The 19103-nt window shown below is 43.5% G+C and overlaps 1 protein-coding gene across 1 annotated transcript; it reads left to right on the forward strand.

Moving 5' to 3' along the window:
• The first annotated feature begins 16277 nt into the window (after positions 1 to 16277).
• On the forward strand, positions 16278 to 19093 carry fzd8a (frizzled class receptor 8a). The gene has a single exon (XM_037757350.1). The coding sequence runs from the start codon at positions 16704 to 16706 to the stop codon at positions 18471 to 18473; it is 1770 nt and encodes a 589-aa protein (XP_037613278.1). The 5' UTR covers positions 16278 to 16703; the 3' UTR covers positions 18474 to 19093.
• Positions 19094 to 19103: the final 10 nt, after the last annotated feature.

Here is a 19103-nt window from a genome sequence, read left to right on the forward strand (position 1 = left end):
TTAGTGCGACCGAAAAGTGACACCAAGAGGTCTGACAAAGCATCAGTAGATGATGACGAGTTGGGATGGGAATGCACTGTAACTACTTAAGAGGAACGGACCAACTCAAGTTCTGAGGTCTTTAATCAAGAGCACTGGCCAGTAGGGCTATCCTCAACCAAAGACATTGTTAGTTGACTAACACTCACGATTTTGTCGACTAATCGATTAGTTGAATTAATCGACAGATCTGTAAATCTGAGTTTCTCCACAAAATATACAAAAGCACCACTTTAAATCTTGTGTTTACCAGAGATGTGCTCATAATTTCTTAGAAATAAGCATGAAAAGGTGTTCAAGGCACGAGCAGCTGGGAGGAGGCCACGGGGAAGACCCAGGACTAGGTGGAGAGATTAATCTCCACATTGGCCTGGGAACGCCTCGGGATCCCCCAGTCAGAGCTGGTTAATGTGGCCCGGGAAAGGGAAGTTTGGGGTCCCTTGCTGGAGCTGTTGCCCCCGCGACCCGACACCGGATAAGCGGTTGAGGATGAGTGAGTGAGTGAACATGAAAAAAGTATGAAAAATGACTAATTGACTCAAGAAATCTTTAACTGCGACCAAAACGACAGATTAGTCGGCCAATTAACTAAGAGGGGGCAGCCCTACTGGCAGGAGTTTTCCCATTACCTGACATTCATGTCTTTTGGGATGGGAGGGAACCAGAAATACCAGTAAAAAGCACACAAATACAGGGAGAATATGCTAACGGAAGACCAAAAGGCCTCAGTTGTGAGACAGCAGTGCTAACCACTGTCATCAGCTCTGTAAATATGACTCTATCTGCTGTAGCTATTTAGTCCCTGAACAAGAGTGGACCAGTTAGGTAGATGAGATAAGGTTGAGAGGTTGAAATTTTCCTGCTGCAATTAACGTGGACGTCTCAGTCACTCATCAACATTCCGGCGTCTGCAGCACTTTGCTGAAGAGGTGCTAATCAAACACAAAGCATATTGATTCCTCGCAGAGAGCCGTGTGGTCCGCAAATGCAGTTTGGAGTGAGCGAGTGTGCCGAGAGCTTTTCAAGTCCTCTTATGTGGTTTGTAAGTTCTGAATTTGCCCAAGATTAGCCTCCATAAAGAGGATTACCACTTTTCTATGGAATATTTTCAACACTGCCGTAGTCATTTCAGGAATGTTCAGCGGGGCTTTCAGAGCATTGTGTTTACTCACCTGTCAGTCTGTTTTCTCTTTTCTTTCACTGATTGAAACAACCCACACATCTCACCCACCCTGAGCACTCACTGCGGCTGAGTGTGGTGGCGTTGACTGTGCAAACGCGAGTACATTAGCCTCAGTGTTATCTGCACTGGGAGCCTGTCTGTCTCAGGCCTGCTCAGAGCGCTTTACCTGAATGGCCTTTGTTTCCCGGTGACCCCCCTTAGAGCAGGTCGCAGCCCGAAGCCATTCCACCCTGGATCTGGCCCTCCTCGGGTTTCCCCGCTCTCAGAGAAATAGAAAAAAAAGAAGAGAAGGAGGGAGGAGAAGAGTGACAGAGAGATGTAAAAAGAGAGGTCAGAGGCTCAGGTGAGCTTAGCGTGTAGCCTGTCAATCAGACATCATACGGCATAGCTCAGGGGAGAATCTCCCTTCCACTGCACTGCCCCCTCTCCTCAACCTCTGCTGCTCCGCTCACCTTTAGACGTCTTTCACGGCACATTAAAAAGTACTCAAGATTCATCCAGAGATCCACTTTCTTACATTTTCCTTTTTGCAATTTGCAGATCATTTTGACAGAGGGAATCTATTACAGTTTTCATGCAGCTGTTATTTTGACTCCAGGGTTATGCTACGTGGCCTCAAACTACCCTTAAAGCTGCACTGGGTAGAAATGGAGCAAATATAATTGAAAAAAGTTATACGTTTTATAAAACGGTCACTATATACTGACAGTAGTGCATGAGACCGGTAATCTGAAAAAAAATCATGCGCCTCTCTGTCCTCCGCTGTCCTCCAGTGCTCCTAACGACATCTGCAAGATTTCAAAGACCGGAGGAAAACAACCAATCAGAGCCGCGCTGGAGTCTGCCGTCCAGCTTCCGTCTATGAGAGCCGTCTGTCAATCACTCACAAACTCTGATCAAACGGTCAAACTAGGCAGCGCTGATCAAATATCAATCAATATTCTGTTACTGTAATGCCTATTTCTCACCTCAAATGTTCTCAGAAACATCTTATAGTGTACTGTTTAGCTGTAAAATGAGAACGTTTGTGACCCGTCAGCCACGTTGAGAACTCTTGAGGAAATACCAGGCATCGCACATCAGCTGGAGCACAGCCAATAGTAACGCTCTCTCTCTAAAATGACCTGTGATTGGTCAAAGTCTCCCATCACGGGTTAGATTTTTAAAGCCTGAAAACAGAGCCATGAGGAGGTATAGAAGTCTAGTTCTCTCAGAACACTTGAATTACAATATGCTGAAAGGTTATTATGGCATTTTTTTCCCAATGATGCCAAAACATTGTTGCCTACTGAAGCTTTAAAACACATCTGAAGTGTTATACCAGACTTTCAGTATATATTTTTAGTCCTATGACAATATCAGAGCGTGCTGTGTTGATTTTGACACTGGTTGTATGTCAAATATAAGACTCTACAAAATGACAGATTAAACAAAACTCATTAGCAAAAACAGCAGGAAATGCTAACAAGCAGGTCACACAGACCAAGCTGTGAGGCAATGCTATTACAAGTGTAAAAGCTCAACAAGAATGCAGTCACAACCCTCATGTTTATCCTCCCTGATTGCACAATTAGTTTAGCAGCCTACTAAGCACACTTGCATTGTCTGGAGATGCCAATCTTAATGGTGTCATTGGGTGATAAAGACGCCCTCCTCAGTCTACACGAGGGGAGATAACATCAGCAGCATTATTACGCCGTGCTCTACCTGCCTGATGCAATCAGGGAAAATAAAACAAAGTGCCCTCAAAGGAGCTCAGTCAAGCCCGCTAACCTCATTCCAGCAACAAGGTGATTTCAATTGATCCAATTACTGTTTGCTGGAGTGGAGGCCGCATGATGTTAGAGGTGGAAGAGAGTGTCACAAGTGTGCTTTTATCTTGCCGTGTTGTTGCACATTGCACACTTAGATTGGGAGCGCATGGAAAGGTACGGCTGTTAAATCAGGTAGAAACAACACAGCATTAATTGTGTGGATGCGTTTCCTGTGGTGAGAGGTAATCAAAATGCCATTTCTTCTTTCTGAGGTACAGAAGGAAATGGACACAGAGAACGAAGGTTAGCATACTGTGGGATCGATACAAGTTTACATCACAAATGACTCTATATTCAACGTATCTCGTATGATTTCTTACGAAAAGTTATTACTCATATTTTGTGCGTTTTCCTATAAATATACAGCAACACATGACGCACGTGTCAATTTCCACTCCAGGCTTTTCAAAATAAAACTACTTAGGTTTAGGAAAATATTAACTTGGTTAGGTTTAGGCCACAAAACTACTTAGTTAGGTTTAGGAAAAGGTCACGGTTTGGGTTGAAATAATTCCGAAAGTGGCGTAACTTAAGTACGGAAGTTACGTGACAAATAAATCAACGTTGACTTCTGGTTTCACACGGGACACCAACACCGGATTCCTGGGCAGAGGTCTTGTGTTTTTTGACCCCATCCTGACCTCCTCCCTGCGTGGCAATTGTCGCTCTTTATACTTCCTGGTTCAGAATTACATGGATTACATACAAATTGATTTTGAGGGATATACTGTATACGAATTACAGTGCATTACTATTTGTAGGTAAAGCTACAAACGGCGTAAAAAAAACCCTGCTATATTGCACAATTGACCATCTGTGATGGTATACAGTAGAGCAGCCTTTTAGACGGAGTACCACAGGAGTCCGGTGGCTCCAATCTACAAATAACCTAACCATCAATGCAGACATGCAGGTGTCCACATTCATTATATTTTCCTTGCTACATTTCTTCACATGGAACATAAGAAAAAGCCCAGGCACCCCCACTATTTTCTTTCCTGCCTCCAATATTCAGTGTACAGATGACATAAGGCAATGTATGAGCACATCATATGTCGGTAACGATGATGTTCATTATCCATTCCTATTAATTATTTAGCTAGAAACGACATGGCTGTAGGTGTTTCCATGAAGGGGATGAGTAAAGCTTGACGAGATATGGAGGCGTTCCAGTCCGTGGAGAGATGTGGGGGGGGAGGGTAGAAAGCATGTAGCAGATAAGGTCATCAGTGTCCCACTATCTGGCCTTGGGGAGCCTCAGTTTTCCCTGTTACACACAAATTTACACAAACATCCCCCCACCCACGAGTCTTCTTATGCACCCACCTCATCGCAGATGTTTGCCAAAGAGGTTCAAATAATAACCTGTAGTCCTGGAACTGCTCCCCAAGACAAGTCTGTCATTGTAAAGAAGAATTCGTTCTTAATGACTTGCCTGGTTAAATAAAGGTTGAATAAAATATAAATAAGAATGTAAACAGTGTGAAGGCTAGATTAATACTGCAAATAATGCTTGTGTTTACATGAATAAACACGTCTTAATGGGACCGCTAATGAGCAGTATAGGATGCCCAGGGTAGCTCACTAGGGGCGTCGCTCAGCCTCTGATGTGCACAGTGAGAGCGATCAGGGGTTTGATCGGAGTCCGCCAAGAAACGAGACGCAAACTCCACGAAGGTCGTTCGTGTTTTACACATCTGCTACCTCTCCGCTTCTCTGTCTCTCGCCCTCTGGATATGGTTTCCCACTTCCCTTCCATGTCGTTTTCTGCCTCTCGCTCTCTCCCTCCTTCTGTCTGGCGGTCATCCTTGCCCTCGCCATCTGTTTCACAGTACGCCACACACAGAGATGGTGGGAGGTAAGGAGGGAGACGGCGCTAAAGAGAGGATAAGTGAAGAAGGAAAACATGAAGGATATACAGTAGCTACATGATTCCATTGACATTTCCGAAAATCTCCGGGGTCATGTTCTAGGGCTGCTTACAGAAATATCTATCACTTCTGATAGACATCGAAGTTCGTCTGTAGCACAAAGATGTGTAACTCTTGACCATTTTAGACTATTTTTGGACTAATTCGCTATTCATTCTGGACAAATTAAGGGAATAGTGTGACATTTTGGAAAATGTACTTTTTCTCTGTCTTGCAGAGAGTTGGATGACGAGATCAATGCTGCTCTCATATCTGTTGCTGGATTTACCATGGAAACAGGAAGGCTATGAAGCAAATTTTACATAGTGGCCAAACAGTGGATATTTTTTTGTGAGGTAAATCAACCTCTGACCTTATTTAAATCATTAGGTCCTAAAAGTTGTAAAATGCACTAACAGCCAAATCCAGAGTTATTTCCCTTTCTCCGTTAATGTGAATGAGACCCAGACCGAGGCTGGAGCGAGGGCTGGAAGGCGGAGTTAAAGGAAACGCTACTGTGCCTGCTCTATGGGCCCAATGACTGCGGAAGATCCCCGGCAGATCCGGGTAGTTTTATAATCGGAAGTCAAACTTTTTTTGCCTCATGTGCTGCTGCACAACTTTCATAGGAAATAACGTGGCCCCGCCTCCAATGCTGTATCCAGTTCTCTTTATACAGTCATTGGTTTTACGCGGTAGGTACATCTTATGTCTCATTTGTTTAATCCATAAAAAAATAATGTAAAAATGACCATTTGTGGTTTTATTCATCTGTTATGTGCCCTATGTAACTGCTGGATTTTTTTTTACCTTTGGACATAGGTGCAGTTAGAACTTTAAGATTGGGGGTTCACCAAAAAGATCTAGAGGGAATGTAACGTTAACGCTATAGGCCAGTGATGGCAAAAATGGGAATAATTCATTTTCACTGTAATTCCATCCATAAGTAACACAATGACTATTTTGGTGGTGGGTTTAATACACTCTCTGTAAAAGAAAATCTTATCAGATGGGGAACCCTGGGACAAAATCTTATCAGATGGGGGTCCGTGGTTTAATTTGTGTCACTTTAGGGGTCCTTGACATGAAAAAGTTTGAGAACCACTGCTATAGACTAGTCTTACACATACAGTCTTACCTGTTGACCGCATCTCAAGATTAGCTATTCCAGCTGACTGCAAAGGGATCTACCTCCAGGGTAACATTCTGGCTAACAATACTAGCTGTTTGTTCATCTGTACACGCCGGTTTTGGAGGGTTTGCTTCCTCTTCCCTCCCTGTAGTAATGACTGCAGAGACCTTGTGACCCCTCTGCAGGCTGGTCAGAACCAGCACCAAAGCAACCAGGCCGACCCCCTCCGCAATATCCCACCGCTGTGTGCTGCTACAATAACGACAGGCAGCAGAGCAAGAAAATGAAAGTACCACCTTCAGGATCCAAAGACAAGTGTTCCACCCCATGTGTTGGAACCAGATGGCAAGTCTACCTGCTTAAGCGCCGTCCATGTGTCGTTCCAGGCACGCAGGCCTCATCTCCGGTTACACGGAGGGGTTAAAAAAATCAGCTCCCGCTATTATATGGGCCAGTGTGTCTGTGTGTGTGTGTGTGTGTGTGTGTGTGTGTGTGCGTGTGTGTGTGTGTGTGTGTGTGTTTCCTGAGTAGGAGAAATCTCTGTGGGCTCGCTTACCTTTCTGGACGGAGAGAACAAGTCGCATGCTGTTTTACAAGAGGGGAGATAAATCTGACGGGAGTGTCAAGTAGCAGGCGTCATAGCAGCCAAAAGCAGACCTCTGCTGGCTGGCCAGATTCTTGTGGCATCGGATGGCTGAAAACTCCAAACAATCACACGATAACACGCACACACACTTTACTCGGCTCAGGGATGGCAGCCAACAACAGTCAGTTCTTTGGCTGCAGGAGAGCGGTACAGATTCTCCTCATGGAGGCAATGTTGTTTTTTAATTAGTTCTGTGAGCGAAAAGTGAGTGGATCTGCTTTTCTCAAGATTTTAGGTGTACTAACCCATCTTACAGATGTTGGTGTCATGTAACAGGTTTGCATTGCTGCTTAGTAACTTATATTCAGTTTCACTGTTTGTATGAAAATACATTTAAACTGAATATATTCTCACAGGATTAAAACTGCACTAAGCATGGATCTTACATAAACAATGCAGTGTTTAATCAGCACTAAATTACAAAATGTCCTCACTCACGGTTACTTATCTAGGCATGCAGATAGTTTGGATTTGTAGTAACAATTAGTGGGATCTATTGGCAGAAATGGAATACTATATTAATAATTAAGTATGTTTTCTTTAGTGTACAATCACCTGATAATAAGAATCATGTTTTCTTGACCTTAGAATGAGCCGTTTATATCTACATAGGGAGCGGGTCCTCTTCAAGGAGTCCGCCATGTTGCACCACCATGTTTCTACAGTAGCCCAGAATGGACAAACCAAACGCTGTTAACTTTTCCTGCTTGGGCCGGTGTCAATTACACTCCTGTCGCCACCGCTCTCTCTCTCTTGCTTCTCCACTCACTTCCCACGTACGCACACAATACGCACTCTACTCTTACAACAAATGGCTCTAGAGAGGGCCGTTCGCATTTTCACGTCGGCCACCGTAGCTCTCCAACACGCTTTGCACACGGGAGAGGCTTCAGTTGGTTGCAATCTCCTCACCTCAGCGCTAGATACCACCAGATCCTACACACTGGACCTGTTTTAGATTAGCCTGCCCATTTACCTATATATACCTAATGAGAATAGACTGGTGTGAACGTGATTCATCCAGCTATTAATTGTCTTCTTCTTAAAGCCTTCATCACTGCCTTCTCACCAGCACCTTTAGTAGCTTGAGCTTAAAGATACTATGTGAAATTACTTCAGTTAACAACAGCTCCCTTCTATAATAGCAACAGTTGTTATAGTTTCTGTAAACTATTTAAGCTGCAAGTATAATTTTGCTGCTATGGAAATGTCACTTTTAGAGTCTGGACCAACAACATGTTCTTGTCACATACTAAAGCCTAAACTATGTCACAGAATACAGAGAAACTGGGGCAGCAGTAAATCAGTCCGTAGGGATTTGGCTTGGGAACCGGAGGGTCGCAGGTTCAAGTACCCGCTTGGACCAAGTACTGAGTGTGAACTGGTTGCTGGTGAGATGCCAGTTTGCCTCTTGGGCACTGCCGAGGTGCCCTTGAGCAAGGCACCAAACCCCCAACTGCTCGGGGCGCCTGTCGGGCCCTCGCTCTGACATCTCTCCATTAATGCATGTTTATAGGACCTGTTTATTCATGTGTGTGTGTATTTCGGCCCTGTGTGTACTATGTACTGTGTAGAATAACAGAATGCAAATATACAATTTCCCCTCGGGGATCAATAAAAGTGCCTTTCTTCTTCTGTAAAGGACCAGTGTGTAGGATTTAGTAGCATCTAGTGGTGAGGTTTATCCCTATTTGATTTATGGTAATATTGTTTGGGCAAATACATACCCCTCCAATCTTCATAAACTTTATTTGTTGCAAAAACGATTTGTAAGATTGGCAACTTTGTCAAACTCTAAGGAGGCTTCTGCTCCACTGTTCAGGAAACTGGACATTCTTTCAGTTTATGACATAAATATTCATCAGATATGTGTGTTTATATATATAAATATATGTTCTTGCCTTCTTCTTTACCATCATCGTTTAGCAACTTCTTTAAATCTAATTCTCAAATTCATTCACATAATACTAGACAGGTTAATCATCTTCACCTGCCTTTTTACAAAACAAAACATGGCCAGTACTCACTCAGATATCGTGGTGTACAAATATGGAACACCAAAATACATGTCATCAAGAGCTCGTTATCCTTAGAACATTTTAAAAGGAAATTATCATCACATTTAATTAATGATGTCTAATTATCTTTTGATATGTTTAGATATATTTTATTTTATTTTGTACTGTTTTTTGTATTTATTTCATTGTTTTTATTGGATTGTTTTCCACTGTTTGGTTAGGTTTTCTGCACATTTTGTGTACTTCTTGTTGCTGTTTAACTTTTGTTGTATTTTTTAAATTATGTTAATTTAGATCTTTCTTCCTTTTTTGTTATTGTTTTTTTTTTTTCTCCGGGAGGTTCTTTATATAAGCCTGTTGGCTTCTTGACCTCTCCTGACACATTTCTTGTTTGTTTTTTTCATTGACTGGATTTTGTGCAGTTTTATATATGTGCAATGTGGGTTACTTTAGTTTAGTTCTGGATAACCTTACAGCGATTAAACAGTAATATTATCAATCCAATGTTATAAATGCAATCAATACAGAATTTTTCAGACAATCTCAATTCTATCCCTGTCCTGTTTTCACTATTTATGTTCTGCTCACAACCTCCCTGGGTTCTGAAAAATAAAGGCTGGAAGAAAGAATGCAAAGAGTCCAAAAATCTCCAAAAATAGGCAACAGCATCTCTCAGAGGATTGAGAGCCAACATTCGCTGAACCCCAATCTCATTCTGTGCCAGCTGTTTCAAGCCAGAGGAGAAGGGCTCCTCAAGGCAGCGAGGCTTCGGGGTCGAGAGAGTTGTGTTGTCTTCACATGGAAAAACTCAATCTTCAGTCGGAGCGACGCAGTGTCCCTAGGCGACTGCTTACTTCTCTAAAGTCTTGGGTTTTATATATTTTTGACTATTCTTGTATGGACATCGTCCGTTAGATGGTGATTTAACGGATCATCATCTAACGGCTGCAGATGATCATGCCATCTGTAGCTCCTTCCGGTCGGCCTCATGCTTACTCACCAGTAGGCATGAGGCCGACCGGAAGGAGCTACAGATGGCATGATCATCTTTGCCCAAAATTGCTGCGTTGACAAAAAAGCCCATTCTTCTTAAGGTCTATGTTTTAGGTCATACCAGGTGAACCTCATTGAACCCATGTTTTGCTGATTTGTTAATCAAACCGTCTTTTGTAATTCAGATCCTTCCCATTTCCTCGGCCACCCACATCCGCTCGGCCTCCTCTGTACTTTCATTTCCCTATACATTCAATACGTACACTCTTTCATAAGGTCAGAGTGATTATTAGGCATTATAATTGTTCTTAGTTAGCCATTATAATCAGTTAATTCTTATCCTTGATTATTTCTTCATAAAAATCATTAATAGTTCAACTTTATCAAACTTGGTTCTACACATTCAATTTGTTATCGTGATACAATCACAGGATACAGAACAGGATACAGAACAGCCATGTTTTCAGCTTTGGGACAATGCATTTTTCAGATGATCCAATGGGTTTTTTAATGGTTTATCAATGCCTAGTTCATACTACAAGACTTTAGCCTTGGTTTCCCACTCGCCGACAGTTTTTGGAGCTCCCCGACAAAAGCCTTATTTCAGAGGCAAAGTGACACTGGCTCGGCGCTCGAAAATCAGCGCCAACTGTTCAAAGACGTGATCCGCGAGGCTCACCGATGCATCGCAGACATATTGCAGATAATTATCTGTTGGGGGAGTCTGTTGGGTAGCTACAGCCAACGATAGTGTGAAACACGGGTTGAGGGGAAACCTGGCGGAGGGGTCGCCTAGCTGTAACAATAGGAACTCTACTGTATGTGTTGCATTTGTAACACGGACCAAAGTTGCACATACAATGTTGGATTTTTGCATTAATAAACACAACACATAACAAAGTGACTGATCTATCAGGGGGAAATAGTAAAAGACGTGTGGAAACTATTATGTGAAGATGTGTAACAACGACAACATCAACAAGCATGACTACGCCTGTGTCACTTCTTGCGTGTGGTTTCGTGAGAAAAGGTAGTTTGGACACCTGACGTACTCTTTGGGGATTCCTCCCAGAGAAAGATGTTGACCCCCTGTCACCGGTCAGTCATGTAGTGTGAAAACCACTTTAAGATAGCAAGTTGTGTAGTGTGAACAGTACAGCGAACTGATTACTTTGAAATCTTTGCTTTAGCTAAAGAAGAAAGGGAATCGTCTGTTCACTTAATCCTTCAGTTATTTTGTTTTTGTTTATTCAAAATCGTCAATATTTGGAGGTGCCAAAATGTTGTCAATCTATTAGTAAATGCTCATGAGTTTCTCGCTTTCTAATAAGCGATCTAGTCTGCAGTTATGATAACATGTCATCAATCGTGCAGTTGTACATGTTAATACTGTACATGGAGTGGTGAAACTGTCCAATCACTCACAGGAATTAACAACCTGGCAACCCAAATGTTATTATTAATGGCTTAAAAACAGTAAAACCGTACCAAATTTAGTTTGGCTTTCACAGCACTCAAGATTTTTATGTTTTTAAAAAGCCACAACATGTCTCATCCCTTTTGTCTCCTTGAGTATGAAGCATCAGAGACTGGTCGGGTGTGTAAACATGAGTGCAATGTGTGCAGGTTGCTGATGCTGAGTCCTATGATCTCTGGGTAGTGAAGTGAATTTAACTCTTGCTATCATTAAAGCTGCCTTGAGCTGCTGCTTCAAGACTTGATTGTCTCACTCGGGTTTATAGTTCTTTCTCTACATGCAAACACACACACACGAGTCCTCCCTGGCCTCACGGAGAGGGACGGTGGCTGTAAGGAAGGATTTACAGGGGCCGCCTGTCCTCCCAGCAGTAGGCTGATTGGAGGGGCTGGCTGTATTTGTTAAGGTAATGGGCCCTAGGTGAGCTAATTCACAGGGTACACGCTCCACGCTCTGTCACCTCAGGAGTACCACACAGTGGAGAAGGAGGTTGCTGGCGGGGGCTGGGGATATAGAGGGGGGGGGAAGGTTTCCAGCTCTCCCCAAAATCCCCTCAGCCTTACTCCGTCTCCTCCAGCTCCACCTGAAAGTGATTACCAGGCCAGCCGTGAGCAAACAAGCCCCATATGGAGTGTCTATAGTGGGGCTGAGGCTGGAGCCCGGGGAGCCCTCCTCCACCTCTTTGGAGAGAAGAGGCCTGAGCAAACACAGCTAATGAAGTCTTAACAAGCAGCCCCGGGTTAGCGCGAGCCCGCTAAATGCCACCGAGGCTCTTGGAATTGTGTCCAGCAGATTGGCTAAATCTCCTCGAAGCTTTCCTTTACAAGATAAAGTTGCATTAGCATATCTCCGTCTCGCCATCTCTGAGGTAAGTCCAGGATCTGGCACGCAGTCACACTTGATGGGGCTTCCTTTTTCTTTAGCTGGGAGCACTCGATTCTGACGGACAGAATGGGGCTTTAAATTGAACACATTGACTCGGAGATCTGGATGTGATTCTGGATTTTATTCATTGGTCACAGAGTGTTTCTGTAAGGCTTTTGGTTCTGGGGAGATATTTTCTCACAGCTCTGCGTTGCAAACAGGAGATGAGTGGATTTCCTCAGAGTAAATCATTATCTCAGCACAGACTCGACGGCCTCTCTTGCCCTCGTCTTACCCTCCCTTCATCACTCTCCCACACCGTGACCACCACCTTACCCTCACTCCTTACTTATTACGCGTCCTCTTTCAGGGTTTATTATTAAGAAAATGTCACGCCATCCATCGTGTGCACAAACATACACTCCGTCAACTCTGTGGCAGTGGCTAGCCGAACTCTTGTTTCTCTAATCAAAAGCAAACAGCCATTAACAGAGCTCCTTCCTTGTTATCTCACGCCGGCGAGTCACTTAATCAATCTGGGTTTCTCCTGATGCTCTGCGGGGTTAGTTCATTCGTTCTCTGGGTCGAGGCTGTAAAAAAAAATAGGGCTGCCTCACATGATAAAGAACCTGGCTCCACTCCAAACACAATATCACTAAAGTTAAAACTCCAAACTCCAGCACACAATGTTGCATTATGCTTGGATGGGAAACTGGGAGGAAGATGCTTTTTATAACACTCTGCTCGCACTGTGAAGACCACACACTGGCCTCCTAGCACCCAAACTATGTGTGTGTGTGTGTGTGCGTGCAAAGGGTGAGCACGGACAAAATGCCTGTTCAAAAAAACACATCCCTCTTGTTGCTGAAATGAATATCGAGTTTCGAGCAGATGTGCCGATCACATGGTCGGCGTCTCGTGCCTCGCTTTAGCAGAAGCTGCGTGATTTTGCGTCCTTGAACAGTCCGTGAGAATGACAATGCTGATTCTCACGACAATAAGATATCAATTATACATCCTTTGTGAGTTTATTGGGTGTTTTTAGGTCTGTAAAAACAACTGTAAGTTCACCCTCTAAATAATGAGCATTATTATTATTATTATTATGTGCAATATTTCAAGCAGTCCAATAGGTGTAAGTTCTGCTCATGTATGAAAGCACTTTAGTACTTGTGGAACATGTGTTAGAGGGACATTAGATACATATTCAGTGATGGAAGAAGTATTCAGATCATTATACCGTAGTCGGGGGTATATAGCGCTCAGCATGTCCGTCTGTCCATCCGTCCTTCTGTCCACGTGTCACACTTTTGTTTCCAGCGTAGAACTCAAAAACTATTTCACTTAGGAACTTCAAATTTGGAACGATGGTTGACAGTGTGGTCTAGTTGTGCCTTTTGGGGGATAGAAGTCCAGGGTGCCCAAAATTTTGGCCAAAAACTGTTTTTTTTCGACTTCAATTTCGTTTCCGGAGCAGAACTCGGGAACGAAATTGAAACGAAAGAAACAAAAGTTCAACACACTTTTGTGTGAATAACCAGTAGTATGTATCTTTTCAGACGCACTGAGCAGTAATTTACGTTGTCACTTTCTGAGAGCCTCCTTGCCGGTTGGAGACGTGTAACCATGGTAACCGTTGCCAACCTCAAACGACGGTTTGTGAGAATCAAAGTCTGAATTAATTTAAAATATATATTACGCCTAGCAAAGTGAAATCTTACACTTACAGTTAAACTGAGCTGTCCGTCAACGTCTGTTATGAACGTTGTCGTTACTACGGCATTGCATTGTGGGATATTTATGCCGCTGTAGTGTCCAGTGTTACATACTGTAATATTTCACCGGAAATAGTATGCAATTCACGTGCTATTTGTTTCATACCTTTAGGACGTACTAATATTTCTCAGTTTTGGCGTACTAAATAGCATGTTAGTGTGGAACACATTTAGAATGTTTACGTTTAGACCTACATATTGTAGATTTGTGACATCACAAAATTACAGAAATCCTGACAGCTTGCTTCAAAGGCGCAGTTTCTGAACACGGGCTTTGTGTATCTCTAAATGGACTTAGCGTTTTTATATAACACAAGACATGAAAACCTCACTTTTTACAATATGGGACCTTTAAAGTTTCAAAAGTAAAAGTGCTCGTTATGCATTATATTCTCATGTATTATTACATTTTTTTACTGATTCATTGATATGGAAGAAGTATTTTAATTTTGTAGCTGGTTGAGGTAAATTTAAGTTTAACTACCTGGAATTTTGGGCACTTTAATGTGTAGCAATGCATCATTTTTTGTTTTGTGACATTTAATCTGTAGCTGTTGGATAAAGTTAGAGGAGAAAACAGCACAATATGTCCTTCTGAAATATAATGGAAGTATAAAGTACCAGAAATTTGAAAAGTAAAGTACCTCACAATTGCACTTAAGTAGTACTTGAGTAAATGTACTTATTTATTTTCTGCCACTGCAAAAGTATACACACATCCATAACTTATATATACTTATCATTACATCATCACATAAGATCAGTACAAGAGATAAGAATGCCATCAAGTGAAAGACACCGTCTTCATCCGGAGACCTTATAGAACAATATGAGACATGAGAAACTACAATGAGATGACTGTCTGTAATAAGTGGTGAGATCCCCAGACACCCAGTCTAAGCATGTTAACAGTGATATGAGCCAGTGCGCCTCTGTCTCCCAAAGTGCTGCGCTGCGCTGCTCTTCGCCTCGCGCAATTACGCCTCCCGCGGAGCTCTGTGCGAGCGTTAAACGAAACATTAGCACCTCATTTAAAAAATAAAACAGCTTTTCACAAGGACAGACAGCTCCCTGGGTAGTCTTATCATGCGCAAATTAGCCAATTTACCAAACCCTTCTCTCTCTCACACACACACACACACACACACACACACACAGACACACAGAGTAACAACAATGGAAACATGCAGGCAGAGCGAGCATGTGTGTCTATAGCTCCAGATGATTGAGTGTTAAAGGAAGTTACAAGAAAAGTTCAGTCACCGAGCACGATTATGAAAATAGTAGGTTATTATTCCCAAACAGCGCGTCTGGAGCACTTCTTTATAATTACTTTATATTAGTATGATTATAATGTTTAAAATGATAGTTCTGCTATTTGAAATTTAGGTTTGGGGGGGGAATTCATTACAGGGCTATTATAGATGATTTTAGACCAGCTCATGGCTCTGGGCTTGACATATTTCCATAAACACATCGCCTATAATAATAATCTGCGCTTTTTACGCACAAAAATGCGTAAAAGTACTTATTCTGTACACTGGCACACTGGCAGAACTAGTTATAATAATAATAATAATACATTTATTTATATAGCACTTCTCAAAACAGATGTTACAAAGTGCTTCACAAGACAATAAAAGTAGATAAATAACGTAAAAGATATGGAAACTGTTAAAACAGAACATCACAGAACATATCAATAATAATAGAAGTGGTTTAAAAATGATAGGACAAGTTGATAAAACAAATATACAGTGTATATACTGTATATACATAAATGTGTATAAATGTAAACATGCGTCCAGAAACGGATGTATACATACATATATTTATACCCAGTCTTCTACTTATAGGAATGCTATCCTAAAAAAAAAAATTGTTTTCAAAAGTTTTTTTTAAAAAGTGGATACAGAGATAGATGATCGTATCTCTATAGATTCAAGATTCAAGATGTTTATTGTCACGCAGGTTATACAGGTACAAACGTGTGAAAATAATAAGTTATATTACATTTACATTACAATTATAAAAGGAAATACTTTGTACAAGGACATATTAAGAACATATACAAGCATATTAAGAACATTTACAGTATAAGATATATTTTTATGTGAGAAGGTGTATGAATTATGAATTTAAAAGCCTGGGGGAAAAAATATATAGGAAGTGCAGTCCAGAGTTTGGGAGCCCTGACAGCAAAAGCCTGATCGCCTCTTGTCAGAAAATTGCACCTGCGAACAACAAGAAGTATAGCTGATCAGATGATCTCAGACTAGTGTGATCATACACACTTTAACAAAATATCTGGAGGTGAAAACAAATTGATTGACAGCCTTGAAAGCCCCGCCTTTGTCGCTCTGTGATTGGAGGAGCCGCTCTAGTGGGCGTATCCAGCCAACCCTCTGGTATATAATGGCACCGCTTCGTCTCGTAAGCCGTTGATTTGTATGGGAACCAGGACTAAGGTGGGACTAGCCGACTGAATGTAGCCTGCTGTGTGTGTTTTGAAGAAAGAAACCCACATTTTATCCGTTTTTTACAGCGATCGGACAGCAGCTACTTGGTGTTTTTTTTTTATTTTTTATTCTAAGGATACTGAGGAGCGCTCTCCAGGAGAAGGTGGATTCTCCTCTCAGCCATCTTGACTGCTGCTCGAAGGCTGCTTTCCTCTCCTCCTCCTCCTCCTCCTCCTCCTCCTCCTCCTCCTCTTCAGCTGAAAGTAAACACGGATTGCACATTTTGCTTGCAACTCCGTGCAAGATCCAGAGAGAGAAGCGAGATGGGCGCGCTGCTGATCGACATCTAACCGGACCGAGAGAGAGAGAGGATCTGTCGCCACAAGAGGTCTGATGGACATGGACCTGTTCGGGATCTACCTGCTCCTCTCACTCGCCCTCCTCCTGCCCAGATCCAGCTGCACCACCGCCAAGGAGATCACCTGCCAGGAGATCGCCGTGCCTCTGTGCAAAGGCATCGGCTACAACTACACCTACATGCCCAACCAGTTCAACCACGACACGCAGGACGAAGCCGGACTGGAGGTGCACCAGTTCTGGCCCTTAGTCGAGATCCAGTGTTCCCCGGACCTCAAGTTCTTCCTGTGCAGCATGTACACCCCGATCTGTCTGGAGGACTACAAGAAACCCTTACCTCCGTGCCGGAGCGTGTGTGAGAGAGCCCGGGCCGGCTGCGCGCCTCTCATGCGGCAGTACGGCTTCCCGTGGCCGGATCGGATGAAGTGCGACCTGCTGCCGGTGCAGGGCAACCCGGAGACCTTATGCATGGACTACAACAGAACAGACTCCACTACGGTGTCGCCAATCCTCTCCAAACCCACCAACCACCCCTCCTCTAAGGGTTACAACCCGCCGCCGAGAAAGAAGCCCGTCGCGCCGCCTGGGAGACACCATCCGCCCGCTGGAGGAGCAGCTCCTCCTCCGTGTGAGCCGGGCTGCCGGTGTCTGGAGCCGATGGTGCCGCTGAACACGGACCGACACCCGCTCTACAACCGGGTGAAAACAGGTCAGATCCTGAACTGCGCCATGCCGTGCCACAACCCGTACTTTACGCACGACGAGAGAGCGTTCACCGCGTTTTGGATCGGCCTCTGGTCCGTGTTGTGCTTCGTGTCCACTTTCGCCACCGTGGCCACTTTCCTCATCGACATGGAGAGATTCAAGTACCCGGAGAGACCCATCATCTTCCTCTCAGCCTGCTACATGTTCGTGTCAGTGGGATACATTGTTAGATTAATCGCTGGACACGAGAAAGTGGCGTGTAACCGGGAGTTTGACGTGGAGCACATCCACTACGAGACCACCGGTCCTGCGCTGTGCACCGTGGTGTTCCTCCTCGTCTACTTCTTCGGCATGGCCAGCTCCATCTGGTGGGTGATTCTGTCGCTCACCTGGTTCCTCGCAGCCGGGATGAAGTGGGGTAACGAGGCGATCGCCGGTTACTCGCAGTACTTCCACCTGGCCGCCTGGCTCGTCCCCAGCATCAAGTCCATCGCGGTGCTGGCTCTCAGCTCCGTGGATGGAGACTCCGTGGCTGGGATCTGCTATGTGGGCAACCAGAACCTGGACAACCTGCGAGGCTTCGTCCTGGCTCCTTTAGTGATCTATTTATTCATCGGGACTATGTTCCTCCTGGCCGGATTCGTGTCTTTATTCAGAATCCGGAGCGTCATCAAGCAAGGTGGCACCAAAACGGACAAACTGGAGAAGCTGATGATCCGGATCGGAGTCTTCACGGTGCTCTACACGGTACCGGCCACGGTTATAGTGGCGTGTTACTTCTACGAGCAGCACAACAGGCAGAGCTGGGAGATCACGCACAACTGCTCCAGCTGTTTGCTGGAGAGAGACCGCAGGAGTCCGGACTACGCGGTGTTTATGTTGAAGTACTTTATGTGCCTTCTGGTGGGCATCACGTCGGGAGTTTGGATCTGGTCTGGGAAGACTTTGGACTCGTGGAGGACTTTTTGCACCAGGTGCTGCTGGGGGAGCAAAGGCACCAGTGGATCCATGTACAGTGATGTGAGCACCGGACTGACGTGGAGGTCTGGCACGGCCAGCTCCGTGTCTTGTCCCAAGCAGATGCCATTGTCCCAGGTTTGAATGAGACAAAAAAAAGAAAGAAAAAGCAGCTTAAATGAGGACTGCTAATTGTTTGGGAGATAACCCATCAACTCCCTTGTCTTAAAGCAATTTGCATAGTAATGAACTGCTGCTGAGGTGTTCCTCCTCTTCCTCAAACATCCACACACCTCTGTGAGTGAAACAATGTATCTGGCATTCACACAGGTTAATTCCTCCCTGTTTATATGTGTTAGAGGTACAGATTGAGGCTATTTAAGCAGCCCTGGGCATTACTTGTTGTAGGCAGAGAGACAGGTTTTGTTCCTAACTAGCTTCATACAAAGAGGTTTTTTATTATTGCCATTTTATTATCTACACAGTGCCAGACTACATTCAATCACATCAAAGATGGTTTAAATTAAGCCTTAATAGTGCCCATTTTTTTACGGGTTCATTTTTGTTATTTCAAATGTATTTATATAAAAAGTATGTAAAAAAAACAACTTGTACATTTGTGTATAAAAAGATTTCTTTATAAGCTTATATTGTAAATTTGTACAAAGTGTAGATGTCTCTTTTTGTGAGAAAAAAAAGAAGCAAAACCTTTATTTTGACAATAAAACATTTGATAAATCTTCAAAAACTTCCTGTGTTTAAACTTTTCCCAGC

The sequence above is a fragment of the Sebastes umbrosus genome, chromosome 21 (genome assembly GCF_015220745.1).
Source record: "Sebastes umbrosus isolate fSebUmb1 chromosome 21, fSebUmb1.pri, whole genome shotgun sequence".
Taxonomy (NCBI): domain Eukaryota; kingdom Metazoa; phylum Chordata; class Actinopteri; order Perciformes; family Sebastidae; genus Sebastes; species Sebastes umbrosus.

Coding starts and splice junctions, on each gene's coding strand:
- fzd8a (XM_037757350.1), top strand. CDS start 16,704: ATGGACATGGACCTGTTCGGGATCTACCTGCTCCTCTCACTCGCCCTC.